We start from the raw sequence: 16,330 nt of genomic DNA, 5'->3' as shown, positions 1-16,330 counted from the left end.
GGTGATTGATGTGACAGGAGGTATTCACAGGTGAGAGCAATCTCAGATGCCATGGTAATAAAGTTGTCCTTTTTCCAGTTGCAAAAGAGAAGAGGTCTTTAAAACAAGTTGCTATGCCCTTTGTTCATGAAGGTATAATTCAAGCCGTGTACTCTTTCACTTTCATTTGTCAAGATGTACCAAAAGCTTTGGAGGTGGCCTAGAAAAAAAATACTTGTGGCCAACTTACGAGGTTACTTTTCTCAGGACCATCTCTGACCTCACTAATACTGTTATATGATGATGCTGATTGTTACCAAAACATCCCCCAAACGAATCCCTTTTTTATAAAATGATCAAGTGATTTGTTTAAATAACTCTAAGGAAGAAACAGTCCTGTTTATAAAGGAATTGGTTATTTTCCCACCTTATAAAGCCAGTGTATGTCATTATGGTCATACAGTAAACAGCAGAAACAGAGGTGGCTTCTGCTTATAAGAAACAATAACTAGAGCCTAAAGAATGTCACAGAATAAAAAACAAGATGCTAACACCTCCTTTCTCACAAGACCACTGTCCCTCAGCCTCAGCTACAAGAAACCAGAAATCTGGTGGGTTTCATTTGGTTTGGTTTCTTAACACCTTCAAGAGGAAGATAGATGACACATTTTCTTGATTTATATCCAGTGCTAGCAAAGTTATCAGATTTCCTGGTCCGTAACTGAGAACTGATGGATGGAAAAGGGAGAATGGTTAGGAGGAAAGAAAAAGAGCCAACAACTTTGGAGAATAAGAAGAGACAGGAAGGGCTTCCCTGGTGGCGCAGTGGTTGAGAATCTGCCTGCTAATGCAGGAGACACGGGTTCGAGCCCTGGTCTGGGAAGATCCCGCATGCCGCGGAGCGGCTGGGCCCGTGAGCCACAGCTGCTGAGCCTGCGCGTCTGGAGCCTGTGCCCCGCAGCGGGAGGGGCCGCGATAGTGAAAGGCCCGCGCACCGCGATGAGGAGCGGTCCCCGCACCGCGATGAGGAGCGGTCCCCGCACCGCGATGGAGAGTGGCCCCCACTTGCCGCAACTAGAGAAAGCCCTCGCACGAACCGAAGACCCAGCACAGCCAAAAATAAATAAATAAATAAATAAATAAATAAATAATTTAAAAAAAAAAAAAAAAGAAGAGACAGGAAAACTAAAACACAAACTTATGAAAACATAAAAATCTGGGGCAATTTAGAATTGAAATCCCCTAAAAATGGAAAATGTCACCTAATGAGTGTTCATTGTGTTCTGTTATGAAGACGTCAGTAATCTTGATTCCCTGAGTGTTGACCTGTGCAGATGTCTAAGGGCGTCTGCTACACTACAGGGAATCACAGACACAAGTCACTCTGTCTTATAAACCAGGGCTTGGCCCGAGCTCCTGCACTCCTTGTGAACCACTCAGGCCTCCTTTCTACCAGGTCCCACCCTAGCTCTTTCTTAGCATTCTCCTAAGCAGAAAGAACCCCCAAGATGCAACTTTTGACCTTTTAATTATTGCGTTTTGAATGCCTGTTACATTCTGATTTGATCATTCTGAGACGGGTAATCAAAATACACCCATATCTAGGAAGCAGAATTATCTGCAGGTGTCAGTGCCCTAGAGCCTCATCTGCGGGAACAACGCCCTGTTTCTGTCATGCTAGGTAGAGGAGAACAACTGCAGAGCTATTCTAAGTTGTACAATTTGTGCAACTGACTTGTTAAAGATATCTTTTTCTGAATTGGTAAAATATGTGATATAAACATCACTGATAATGTAAAACTGCATATAAAAGAAAACATTTAGATAAAGCTCAAATATAACACAATCACCCTTTTTAAAAGAAAGTATTTGTCACTTTTTCTTTAATGCACTTGACACTGTTATAGTATGACTGTAACGACATCCAGGAAAGAAGCTTGCTTTCAAGTCCAACAGCCCTTCTCTGAATTTCTGGCCAGTTCCAGTTCCTATTCCCCACTTTTTCTAAACTCTTCATTGGTTCCATGACTGAACTTACTTCCTAACACACAGAAACTAGACCATTGAGTATGAACTCCCTTAGCCTTCTGCCTCCAGGCCCCCACCACTCCTGCACTGCACAGCCATCCTCTCCCCCTTACCCTTGGCCCTGCCAACACAGGGAAGGGAAGAGTTGAGTTTTCTCTTATTCAAAACTAATCCCTCTGCCCTGGCTCCCATCTCCATTGGATGCCCTCAGGAACCTTACTCCATGGGTTACCTCCTGTTTCTCAGGAATCTTCAATCAGCCATTTCCATCTCTTCCACTGTTTCCCTCCCACCTCACTTCCAAACCTGTTCTTCTACTTCTCTTCCCCCTGTTAATGCCATCTTCCCCCTAAGAGTTAGCCCTCGTTCTTCCTCTCTCCTTTGCCTCCGATTCAGTTAGTCACCAAGCGCTGTTGATTCTGCCCCATGTTCTCCATCAGCACTGCCCGAGTTCAGATCCGTGTCATCTGTTACCTGGACTACTGCTGTAGCACCCTACCTAGTCTGTCTTCCTCCAGCCTTGTCCCCTCGACTGTGTCACTTTCCTTAAAAATCTTCAGTGGCCCTGCATTGCTGACTGAACAAAGTATACATTTGTAGGCGTGGAAGAGGCCCCGTCTGCCTCTCAGCTCTTGCCACGCCAGTCATTAGGGTCACCTAATGCACCCCGCTCCAACACGCCGACCCCCATTCAGGCCTGATCTGCTCACCTGGCTGACCCTGCTCATCCCGGAAGCCGCAGCTCACACGTAATACCCGAGCAGTGCCCACCCCAGCTACCCTCACACTTTGCAGACACTTTCAGAAGAGGCTTTTCACATTATATTTAACAGGAGAAACCTATGGTGAATTCCTTGAGCCAATATTTGGTTTAATCTTTGTATATGTCATCACCTAATAAACGTTTACGAATGAATAAAAATAATTAATGAGTGACGTCTATTTGTTTTGATGACCTCTAGGGGAATAAAAAAGACAAAAAGACTACAATACTCCATTTTTACAAATACAATGCAGCGTCATGAAAGTCACAAAACAAACAAAATTTAAGAAATAACAAATTTTAGATAAAAAAATTCAAAAGGGAATCCAGTTAAATCCTGTTATACAAATACAAGTTTAGTAAGCTTCCAGTGCTTCAAGGCCTACTTCTAGAACCATTTCCTGGAGAGCTACATAACCTGCCTTACAAACGGTTTAAAAAAACGAAAGTAAAAACACCACCACCACTAAAACCAGCCCCAAGTGGCAAGCTGCCTTTATAAAGACCTGTCCAAGAAGGAAATGTATAAAGAACAATTTCCTGAAGATTACTTTCTGAGATATACGTGTGATTCTCTGATTAGAGAACATTGGGCCGCTTGGACAGTGAAACCCTTCCTTCAGCATATGTAATATGAAGAAATGCCCCAAGGTTTTCAAAAGGCCACATTCATTCTGCTTTGTGAAGGTGAGGAAGGGAATTGGTTCTATCACAATATCTCAGTACCCAGTTGTGTTTGCCAAGAGCTCTTCTCTGTTTCAGTGGTTTACATACCAGTAGAACTTCAACACCCTTTATCATGAGTAACTGGCAGGTACAAAACCGGGACTTCCTCCACACTTCTAATCCAATTTATTAACCTTACCAAGTTAAGTAAAACTGGATTATCCTGAGACTTCCCCTAAAAATAACTTCACAATTCTCTAGCTATTTCATGATTATATAACTTTTAAAACATGAGTCAGTGCTATCTGTTTCACTCATTCGCCTCAGATTAAAAGCAAGATTACATACTTTATCCAGTTTTATTCACTCAGAGGAACACAGAAGAAAATAAAGACATCACAGACTATCTGAAAGTTGATCTTGAGCTTGGCTTCAGGAACTCCAGGAAATGCTTTCAATTTACAGGCTCTGAACATCATTAACAATCCAGAAGCAACTGTATCTGCATTCCTGACCCTTTTCCATAAAAGACATAGAAGGGATTATGGCCGCCTTTTCAAAATCAGCACAACATTTTGTACTTGAGCTTACTTGGCAGTGATCAGAGTCACAAGCACATACCTGCTTGGAATGAACCCTGGGTTATCCACTGCTACCTTATATGGATATTTTGGCCAGTAGTAGTAGTATTTCAAATTCTGATATACCATATTTCATTGATTCTACCATATGCTTTTTTTTTTTTCATTTTAACATCTCTGAAATTGGGATTAAGCTTATAATCAGTGGCATGTCATAAATTAATTGGCATGGTTTTTCTAAATGGACTATATGTATCTTACATTCAGGGTAAGTCTTATGTTCAGTAGGCTCTTAAGTTTGAAGTAAGTTTATTTATATATATATATATATTTAAAATCACTAATATACAAATAAGACCTAATTAAACTTAAAAGCTTTTGCACAGCAAAGGAAACCATAAACAAAATGAAAAGACAACCTACAGAATGGGAGAAAATATTTGCCAACTATGTGACCAACAAAATATACAAACAGCTCATATAGCTCAATATCAAACAAACTATCCAATCAAAAAATGGGCAGAAGACCTAAATAGACATTTCTCCAAAGAAGACATACAGATAGCCAAAAGGCATATGAAAAGATGCTCAACATTGCTAATTATTAGAGAAATGCAAATCAAAACTACAGTGAGGTATCACCTCACACCGGTCAGAATGGCCATCTTTAAAAAGTCCACAAACAATAAATGCTGGAGAGGGTGTGGAGAAAAGGGAACCCTCCTATACTGTTGGTGGGAATGTAAATTGGTGCACCCACTATAGAGAACAGTATGGTAGTTCCCTAAAAATCTAAAAATAGAGCTAACATATGATCCAGCAATCCCACTCCTTGGCATATATTGGAAGAAAACCATAATTCGGAAAGATACAAGAACCCCAAAGTTCATTGCAGCACTATTTACAATAGCCAAAACATGGAAGCAACCTAAATGTCCATCGGCAGATGAATGGATAAAGAAGACATACACATACACACACACACACACACACACACAAATGGAATACTACTAAGCCATAAAGAATGAAATAATGCCACTTGCAGTAACATGGATGAACCTAGAGATTATCATACTGAGTGAAGTAAGCCAGAAAGAGAAACACAAATACCATATGATATCGTTTATATGTGGAATCTAAAAGGAAGGAAAAGACACAGATGAACTTATTTCCCAAGCAGAATGTTTACCAAAGGGGAAAGGGGAAAGGGGGAGGGATAAATTAGGAGGCTGGGATTAACATATACACACTACTGTGTATAAAATAGATAACCAACCAACAAACAAAAAACCACTTATATAAATAGAACAGTAGTAAAAATGACAGTCTTAGCTGTGAATTTCATTATTTGCCATAGCTGTTTTGGCAGATATTTATGTTGAAATCAAATCGTCACACTTTGTGATTTTCACTCTCTTGTATTACTGTTTTCTGCTGGAGGAAATCATATATATGTAAGAAATTATCTCAAGTAAATGTAATTTGATACAGATTAGTAAATTCCTTGTTCCCTGTCCCTTTTCTTTTAACTTAATTCTTGAGTACATTTTCAACCAATATTTGCTCAGAAGTCTGAAAGTGTTACTGATAATATTCAAGATATTTTTTCTTTTATTCTTTAATGTTTGGGATTTGGATTTATTGCTTCTCTATTCTACCAATATTTTTTCATTTAGGTTAAGCTAGAATGGCTTCTCTTTCCTATCCATAAAGTCTATAGGTATCTTGGCATTTGAATCCTTCTTCTTTGGAGGTTCCTTTCTTAGGGATAAAAGAATCAAATGCAGTAAAACCTTTATGAGCTGGAAAGATGAGTGAATAATTACTATATTCAAACAGGGTTTCTGATCAACTGTAGCTTCTGCAGTTTCTAAAATATATTCATTTTCTTTTGGTAACATAGTCAGTATCAAATGGTTCTGAACAGATATTAGCACTTTTTGATGATTCCGTTATAACCAGCCACTAAATATCACCTTCACCACCCGTGGCCCTAACTGTGGTCACAGAGGACAGGAGATGGATCATCTGACAAAATCCTTACAGACAGATTCTACATTACTCCTCATCCTCCTTCATGCGGTAGCACTCAGAATATGCCCGTACTTGTATAGCGCATAGATGAGACTGCTTCCAGCTGGAGGGGACCAGTTGGAAAATTCCACTGTAGAAATTGTTTTCAAAAGTAAATAGCAGAATATTGGTTTGATTTATCACCATTTCTAAAGCAAAGAGGAAATCAAGCTCTGAAGGAAATTGTAACTGCTTGGCAGTTCCACTCAACCAAGGTTTTTCTAGCTGTAACCATACTGTGCCTCTTGATACTGACTATGGCTTGTGTATGACTGCTTGGAAGGGAAATAGTCTCCTCAACTGTAATCTCCCCTCGGGCCACTTTGTCACTACTCTTTTTCAGGTCCACACATTCAGGGGGCCGCACTGGTGTGAATACTGTGCCAACTTCATGTGGGGACTCATTGCTCAGGGAGTGAGATGTGCAGGTAAGAGCTCTTCCCTTTTCGCCTGACTATGTAAGTTATGAAGCTATAAGGAGTAACTCATGAGGAGCTTTGCTATTCTGCACATACAATGGGCTGGACCCCCGTCTGCTCTTAACATGCAACAGGCTGGATTCTCAGGCAGCCAGTTTGATTATTGATATTTTATCTGCCCTTCACCTTCTTGTACTTAATGGGCAGCAGTCTGGTCCATTAAAAAGAGAGAAGTTGTCTTGTTCAGAAAGTTTGATAAAAGGAGATAAAAGTAAGGCAGTTATATTTGCCTTGCCTTTGATGTTGCAGCAACTAAATTTATAAGAATGATTTTTTTAAAGCAGTGTACAGGGACCTATGATTGTTGCCTTAGAAACTGAATTTTAAAGATAACTTGTTAAGCTGAATTGTCCTTACTAAATTTTGTGAAATCAAATTGAAGCTTTAAAAAAATCTGTGAATTTATCTTAAAAGATGATTACCAAATTCTGAAAAACCACTTAGTCACTAATATTTTGTTTGTGACATTTTGAAATCTTGAATATGCCATATCATCTTTATAAAGATTTAAATTTAGAAACTTGAAGGTTTCCACATAAAGAAATAACCAACTCAGGGATTTATTGAAATGCTTTATGAAATAAGTAGTTATTCACATCATGTGAAATTCATTTGTATAGAACAACTATACTGAGTACTGGCCATTTATTCAAACTCCTCTAAATTCTGGTATAGGCTTTAAAATAATTATTTAAATTTCAGATGTGTAATGTTAGGTCATAGAAGTTTCTTTCTGCTATTTAAATTGAAAAGCTAAAAAATACCTTCTTACATGTCTTTTGCCTGAAGCTTAACTCTAAAAATGTATGTGAAGAGTAAAGTATTTCAAAATGGTAACTGAAGTAATTCTGTCAAGTTTAGCACTGTAAAAATCCACATTTCTTTTGTGGCATGATTCCTAACGGAATATTTTTGTTGTCCATTATGTACAGAAACTTCTGGGGTTTGATTTTTCTTATTTCTAAATTGCCTTTTCTTTGAATAGCAAGGTGTGGTATGCATTGCATGTGAACGTTCCGAGTCGCCCTTCCTTCAGTTATAACTCCCTTAGCACCACTAAGGCATGATAAGGTTCCAGGCATGTATCACTAGCCAGGTCCATTCAGGGACCTTGCTGCCATGAGGAGGGGGAAGAATTCCTCACGTCTTGACTTTGAACTGTGCAGAGGTGTCCGTCAAGGAGAGCCTCAGCTCAGAGCCAGTCTAATTCCTCCAACATCCTAGAGGGCTGACAGCCCCATTTGCAGGTCTCTGCCCAGAGAATAAATGAGGACATTATCTTTCTGGCTGGTGGTTACCCAGAGACAGGATGAGGACCCATCACTAGGAAGGTTGTGGTTGAGCCTTTGAACTGGAGGAAGGTTGTGGTTGAGCCTTTGAATGGAACATAGTCGTGTAGTTAAGAACATCCACGTCGTTGTGGTGTTTCAAAGGCAAATGGAGTACCCTTTCCAAAGCGCAGATCACCTGCTCGAAGAATGGTCGTCTTAATAAGCCTGGTTTGCCTTTATGACATAGCCTTGACCAGCTGAGACCGCAACGGTTTCTTACACACTTTAAGACTGTCATTAATTCGAAAGCTTTTCTTTTACTAGAGTGATGATGTTTATTGTTTACATTTTGAAAGAGTGAAGGCCATCTACATGGAAATTTTGAGTCAGCTATTAGCAGAGAACTAGCACAGCACATGTGAATAATCTTTGGCCATATGCTACAACCCCAAATCATGTTTAGAAGAAATGTTTGGAATGTTTATGATAGTAATAATGTGAAGGAAAAGAAGAAAGAAAATGATTCACCCCATCCCATAGCCACCCACTTGAATAGCCTCCACTTTTTATTGTGAGTAAAGGTCAACAATGTAAAGAAAAGCCTTTTCATTTTATGTTATATCTTGTCTTCAAAAGCATTATATTCTATGTGATTGGAACCCTATTACTGAGCAACATAAGAACAAGTCAACCCATTTTTTTAAAATGTGGAAGGTTGGGATTTGAATTACTTCTGTTTTCTATGACAGCTAATTACATTTAGATTGACAGTGGGATTCTTTCATCTGAAGTGGCTCATCCTGACCTTTGAGCCATCTACTTTATATAAAACAGAATGCAAAGAATTAAGAACTTCAAGAGAGAGAGAACTAACTGTGGTAGGGTGAACACTGGCTCCCCAAAGATGTCTACTTCCTAATGCCTAGAACCTGTGACTGTTTCCTCTCATGGCAAAGGAGACGCTGTGATTAAGTTAATGAAGTTGAGACGGGGAGATTACTGTGGACTGTCAGAGTGGCCAAGTGTAATCACAATCAAAGCGTCCCTGTAAGAGGGAGGCAAAAGTGGCTGAGTCAGATAAAAGGTATAAGAAGAGAAGCAGAGGTCAGAAAAGAGCAAAGATGCTATGCTGCTAGCTTTGAAGATAGGGGAAGGGGGCCATGAGCCAATGAATGCAGGCAGCCTCTGGAAGCTGGAAAAGGCAAGGCAAGAAACAGATTCTCCCCTGGAGCCTCCAGAAGGAGGTCTTAGGCTTGCTAAGGCCTTGATTTCAGTCCAGTGAAACTGATTTTGGACTTCTGACCTCCAGAACTGTTAGATGATATACTCGTGTTGTTTTAAACCATGGAGTTTATGGTTATTTGTTACAGCAGCAACAGAAGACTAATACATTAGCCACTAAGCATTAAAGCTTTTACTTCCAAAGAAAAATGGAAGTAATACTGCCTGTCAGAAAAGAGATGTATTTATCTGCTTTTGATCCCTAAGACAGCTTGCTTTGTTCTGGTTTCTTTTTTCAAAATCCACCAAGGCAGAAGAGAGGTTGTCAGGAATTTTTAAAGGAATGTTTGCCAAAAGCAGCAGTTTTGTATCCCACCACCCCCCTCTTTTTTTTTTTTTTGAACATTATGCAAAGTGTTGGGTGGTGTTCCAGTCACCAGGCTGGTGGCAGAGTAGCTGAAGGAATCAGACTGAATCCAGCTAATAGCAAGCAAGCTGTCCCTTCAGTACTGAAAGCTCTAGGCTTGCTCAGCACCCACAGCTGACGAGGACAGCTGAGGGGGCAGCAGGGACGGTCACGGGGATGCGGTCATTGCAGACATGATCTTTCCGCAACTCCACAACGTGAGGTTCCACAGTCGGCGTTAAACGCCTCACCTACCACAGTCTCCCTTACTTTAGGCTTCTTTGAAGTGAGTAAAATGACGTTGCAAGACACCATCTAACTGCAGCTTGGGAGTGGTGATCCTCCTACTGAAATATTTACGAGCAAAGTAAGTGGCCTTCAAAAGTTAAGTGCAAAGGATCATTGTTGTTCAGATGGAATAATTTTCCCAGACCATTTTTCCTTTCTTTGTGAAATGTAAGCTTATAGGTTAAAGTAATAAGATCACCAAACATCTCTCTCATGAAAAAGACCATTATTCCACCAGCATTCCTGAATTGTTTTCATTTTAGCCTTCCCAAAATATTCTAAGAAGTTAAGCCGGATAATAATTGTAAATCAGACACATCAACTTAGTGTTGGTTATTTATGAAAGTAACTTCATTTTTCCAGTGTATCATTATCATTGCTGCCGGCCCCCAAAAGGAAATGGCAGCAGTTTTTTTCCCAATAATAAAATGTATTTATTGCTTTGCGTATACAAGCACTTAACTTTTAGGTTGGAGAAGGGGAAGTAATGTCTTCTATTTTAATTACTGCTTTGATTGTACCTGAAAAGTTATGTTTGTCCCTGTAACCCAATGAGAAATTGGTTAGACTTGCTTACGACTTTCATGTAGCTCCTTTTAATTGAAAGCAATGTTTTCATAAATATCCCAAAGAACAAAGTATTCTTCTTAATTTTGCTTGTGAAAATAATGACTTCTGATGCATGTTAGAAATGGGCTAGTCCCACTTTTCCTGGGTGGGCATGGAGGTGGAGGTAGGGACAGCTAAGAGACATGTTTTAAAATAAAACTTCTATTTGCAATTAATTTAAAATAGGAACACTCATAGGAAAGAATGAATGATTACCTTTCCTTTCAAAACACACATTAACATTACCCCTTAATCCTATCAATAGAATATAAATAATATCAGCTATTTATTTCAAAAAATAGGTTTCTGTGCTTTTTAGATATAAAGCACGCATGTTTTTTAGAGAAATCAAGCCCAGAAAATCTGAAAGTAACCTCAAATTAGTATTCTAATAGAAATACTTGATTAATAAGGACAGAATGAAATATGATTTGAATTTCTCATTCCTCCTTTCATGTGTTTATTCTGTGCTTATTAACTTGAAGAATTGGGAGGGGGCAATATGATTTAATTGTAACATAAAAATAACCTACCAAACCAAGAGATGCAACAAATGAAATAATCTTTTATGGACTTTTTTTTTCATTTATACTGTAGAGCTTCCCTGGGAGAAATCGAACTATATAGGAGTTATATGACTTTAATAAATAAGTATGAAAACCAAATAAAGTCTTAATGGCAACCTGAAATATTGATATATTGCTAGTCCCTGAAGCAGCAATTTTCAGAGCCAGCGCAGAGCTGGTATATTGCACTGTGAACTTAAGGGTATAACGATACTTCACTTTAATGACTTTACCCCATCCTTTGGTCTTTTGAAGGACTTCATATCCAATCCTGCCAAAAAATTTGGCCTTTGAAATTTATTTCTAAAATTGAGCATAATATATTGTCCCATAGTTTAATCTTATCCAAATGTAAGAAAGAATATCAGTTTAGGAAACATTTCCCTTCTCGTTAAATACCTAAATATGAGCTCAGTCATCTCTTTGTCCAGTTTTCACTGAGTCGCAAATAAATAAGGCATTTGCTGATGTGTAAAATGGGAGATAACTGCAAACATTCAAAGGGAAAACGTTAATGTTAATATCAGACCATTAGTGCCATTCAGATGTTTTGATATTCTGTGGATGCATCCAAATTTTACGGTTTTGCCTTCTACTGGATTTCCACTTACTTAGGAAAGAATGTGACAAAACAAGAATATAATGGGTAGGTTTTATCACTGCTTTTTAAAAGTCCTTGCCAAATCACATATAGATTTCTGTAACAGTAAAATATAGCAGAGCCTTTTAAACTCAAGTATATACAACAAATAATAGGTACAACATACGTCATTGAATAAGAGGTTGAAAATAGCAAATTCATCTTCAACCCTGAAAACAGTAACTCAGCGTACATGATGTACTGCTGGTGAAAAGTGGTATATATATCACTCGGTGGGAGGAGCACAGGCTGGGAATTAGGAAGCCAAGGTTTAAATCTCAGTTCTACCAGTTTCTGGCTGAGCAACTTGAACAAGTCATTTAGCCTCTCTGAGCTTCATTGTCTTTGTGAAAAGAAGACTCTGGGGTAGGTCGTCACTAACAGCCATTTCCAGCTGGATCTGTGACTTCTGGGCACACAAAGTATGAGGTACATCAACATCACTTTTAGATAATGAAGCCCTGCTGACTTTTATACTTTTAAAATATTATGTAAGAGTTCTTCCAGTTCTAGACGAGTTGAATAAATATGTTTTATTCCTCACAATAATGATAACAAAAGACCCTGGACAGAATATATACATCAACTATCAAAAGACTGTGAAAGTTGGGTAAAAGAAGGAAGGCTGATTAGGGACCTCAGGACTCAAGGAACCCAGAAGCGAGTTGCCTGGTGGTATTTTGGATTTTGGGTTTTTTTTGAAACTCCTGTGTATCCCAGCCTGAGCATTAAAGATACCCACAACCCATAAATGCCAATAGGCACAGACAAATCCCGAGAAAAGCTGGCTCTTCCTAGCCAAAGTCCTGGGAAAAGGGCACCCAAGCCGGACAGAAGTCTTTTAGCCGTATCTACCATTCTCCAGGTGAACACCATGATAAAGCCACATTGCTACCCCTACCCACGGACTTCTGCTGGACGCTGCAGCAGAAGTCGGTGGGTAGAACCCTGTTTTCCATCCCACTCTGCAGTAACAAGGTTGCACTTCTCTCCTGTGAGTCTGTGAGTAGAGCCCTGTCTTCCATCACCATCTTGCAGGAAGAAAGTGGTACCCCTCCTTGGCTGAGACTGTGGGTGGAACCCTGACTTTCATCCCCCCGCCTACAGTAGAAGCAGCACCCACTCAGCCCAAGTCTACGGGCAGAGCCCTGTCTTCATCCCTGACCTTCAGTAATGAGGCAGCTGAGACCATGATCGGAACTCTCTTCCGTGCCCACCCTGCAGTCCCATGCAGCACAGCACTCCTCCCCGACCAGGTTTGTGGGCAAACCCTGACTTCCATCCCTACCCTGCAATAATAACTAGGATATGGCCCTCTTCCCTCCCCAGAATGTGGGGTAGAGTCCTGCCATTTGAGTAACATACAAGTTTGGTAGGCAAAATAGCACTGCAATAGTATTACAAAGGCTTTGTAAACTAGTTTGACTTTTGAAACACAGCCTATGAAAGTGCGCCAGGATGTGCATTCTAAATCTAAACAGGTTAACTACCTGCTAAAATTGAAAATTTCAGTAGGAACCAGAGTCTTATAACACTCAAAATATCCAGGATGCAGTTCAAAATTACATTTCATACCAAGTACCAGGAAAATCTCAGCTCAGATGAAAAAAGACAATCAACAGCCGCCAATATTGAGATGACAGAGATGTTGGAATTATCAGACAAGGAAAGCAGCTATCATAAAAACGTTCCAGGAAGCAATTAGAAACACTCTTGAAACAAATGAAAAAAATAGGAAATATCAGAAAAGAAATAAAGATATAAGAAAGAACTAAATGTAAATTTTAGAACTGAAAATTTTATTAACAAATAAACCCACGGGATAGGCTCAATGGTAGATATGATATGTCAGAGGAAGGAATCTGTGAAGCTGAAGATAGATCAGTAGATATTATCCAATTCAAATGAGAGCAAAAATAGATTTTTAAAAGTGAACTGAGCTTCAGAGACCTGTAGCACAGTAACAGAAGATTTAGCATTTGTGTTTTTGGAGTCCCGGGAGAGGATAAAGAGTGAGAGGGTGAAAGATATTTGAAAAAACTGGTGGCTGAAAACTCCCCAGATTTGGTGAAAGCAGAGAAAAATGATGTACCTATTTGGAGGTGCGTTTATGTAAATGAAATGTATAAAGAACAGTGTAGATGAGGAAGCAGCTATAACCCCAGCATCCAAGTCCTTTTCAGGACCTGGCATTCACATCTGAGGAACACAGAATTGGCCTAGAAGTCAGCTAAGCTCCTGACCTTAAGCTGATTATGACAGTGCCTTACAATGAACCCTGGGGCACTACCTAGGAAAGGCCTCTCAAAATGTTTCATTCTTCTAAATAATAACAGAGTCATGGTAAACAATTATAATTTACTATGTGTAAGCATTTTATGTGTATTAACATTAAAGCCTCACATTAACATAATAATAGAACCTAATAATAGATCTAATATTAATAGATAAATACTATTATTATTCCCATTTTTTATAACTGAGGCACAGAATGTTTAAGTAACCCCCTCAAAATCACACAACTAATAGATTCTAGATGTAACTCTAAATTACGGAAGTTATACAAAACATTAAAATTTCAGGGGGAATGAGGTCCTTTAAGTGGTCATTGCCATTGAGTTGCCTTATGATTGAATCAGAAATCTTATTTATATCTAATACAGAATAAAGAGGAATTTGGGGTTTGGGTTATGTATTCATTTGGACATTATTTAACTACACAGAACAGTGTTGGGTCATTTCTTCAGATGGTACAGATGGAGCTCCTTGCCCTGGCAGCCTTTACGTATTCAAAGAAGCACCTGTTCTTCTTTAGTGATGACGACGTTTGGACACTATTAGCATGGGCTGTGCCGTCGCCAGTGCTGTTCACTTACACACACATGTTCAAAGACTCAGCTTCCCTCTACACCTAGCCTGTTTTTGGGAGGTGCTCAGTACGCATGACTCCTTCCCTTAGAGTCACCACAAGCCTTAAGTTCTTTTTTCAATTTGGTAATATCTACATATTTAATGAAAGAACAATTCCATTTATAAGTTTTGGCTAATTTTCCTTGTCTTTGTTAACTGTTACTGCCATATATATAACTAGATTTCAGCTTTACCAAAAGTCATAATAATGATGATGATCATCAGTATTTGTCTAACATTTTATAATATGCAAATCACCTTGAATGCATTGGCTTACTAATTCTCATAACAATTCTGTGAGGTAAATGTTATGTTCCCCTTTCTGCCCAAACAGCAAGCAAAACTGAAGCTTGCCCAAGGACCACAGACAGTGGTCGTGGGACTGTATGGTTTTCAAATCCATTAAGACCTGGCTATAAATTGTGTGTACCCCAGTTGGATTGGATTTATGAGAGGTCAGCATCAAGTTTTCATGAACTTAAAAACAAATGGGTAATATTTTAAGCAAACATAAAGGTGACATTTATTTTTAGTTAAATTATTCAGGTATGGTCCGTGTCTCTTAGGTCCAATTTAGCAAAATATTTGTATTCCTCTCTATTTCTTCTAAAATGCCATTGTGCTCTTCTTGTGGAAAATAAAATATCTCAAAATATTAACTAGACAATATTTGGGCTCTGGCATCTTAGAAGCTATAACCCAATAAAATGACAAAGCAAAGGAACAACCTCAGTAGAGGCAATATGGTATAGGTGTTAAAATCGTGGACTCTACAATCTTAGTAGGCTTGAATTTCAGCTCAAATGTACTAAATGCCGTGGGTAAGTTACTTAACACGTACGTGCTTGGTTTCATCAGGTTTATGAAAGAGAAGAATAAAAGTACCTGGTTTATAGAGTTTTGTGTAAATAATGTAAAGCACTTTGAATAGTGCTTGGCATTAGTAAGCTGTTGATAATAGTAGTAACAAATAATAACTGTGGCTATTTTTAGCTACTAGATGTATTCTATATTCATTATCTTATACATATATATAAAGAGTTAGGAGTAGATACAAATATGAGCAGCATCAACTTAAGAGGACCCTGGGATACTCTTACTTTTGGAGGTTCAATTCCACCTCACATCAGATTTATTAAAATGCAGTTATATCCACATTGAATATAATTTTTTATATAACTTTAAAGAAATGGAACTTTACATTTTTAGTTGGCTAGTTGGTGTAATATTACATTTTGTAGACATTTAATTGAACACTTACTAATTTTGTTTGGCCTGGGTTGGTATTCTCCTGAGATCATACAGCAAGTAAATGACAGAACATGAGCTAGAATTCTAGTCTTCTAACTTAAAATCAGAATTTTCCTAAAGAATGAGAAGAATGTTTCCCCCATTCTGCAGGCTGGAAGCTAGTCCCCTTTTAAACCTAATTCAAGTTGGAGTGTCTTGCCAAAATAAACACTCCAGAATGCTCAAAATTCTGAAAATAATAATGAATTTTTCCTTTCCTCATTCTTTAGATTGTGGTTTGAATGTTCATAAGCAGTGTTCCAAGATGGTCCCAAATGACTGTAAGCCAGACTTGAAACATGTCAAGAAGGTGTACAGTTGTGACCTGACAACACTCGTGAAAGCCCACATCACTAAGCGGCCCATGGTGGTGGACATGTGCATCAGGGAGATTGAATCTCGAGGTGAGGCGTTTCCAGCAAGGTTCAGAGCAGTCGTAACTCACTGCACAACCAGGTTTTCTTCTGCAAGTTTAGGGGGAATGATTTCAGATAACAAATGATCTGAAAGTCTGAAATCAGTTAACAGGTAATTAACCAGCATGATTTCAAGGTACATTT

The 16,330-nt window shown here is 38.8% G+C and overlaps 1 protein-coding gene across 4 annotated transcripts in view; it reads left to right on the top strand.

Annotated features, from left to right (window-relative positions):
• Positions 1-16,330, top strand: part of CHN1 (chimerin 1) — a 196,499-nt gene that overhangs the window by 167,144 nt on the left and 13,025 nt on the right. For all 4 annotated transcript variants that reach the window (XM_057551005.1, XM_057551004.1, XM_057551006.1 and 1 more), the window contains 2 exons: positions 6,434-6,518; positions 16,001-16,174. In XM_057551005.1, the coding sequence (XP_057406988.1) occupies positions 6,434-6,518; positions 16,001-16,174 (259 nt within the window). The remainder of the gene's footprint in view (positions 1-6,433; positions 6,519-16,000; positions 16,175-16,330) is intronic.

Source organism: Balaenoptera acutorostrata, chromosome 8, assembly GCF_949987535.1.
Source record: "Balaenoptera acutorostrata chromosome 8, mBalAcu1.1, whole genome shotgun sequence".
Lineage (NCBI taxonomy): Eukaryota > Metazoa > Chordata > Mammalia > Artiodactyla > Balaenopteridae > Balaenoptera > Balaenoptera acutorostrata.
This window is presented reverse-complemented; position numbering and strand designations above follow the sequence as displayed.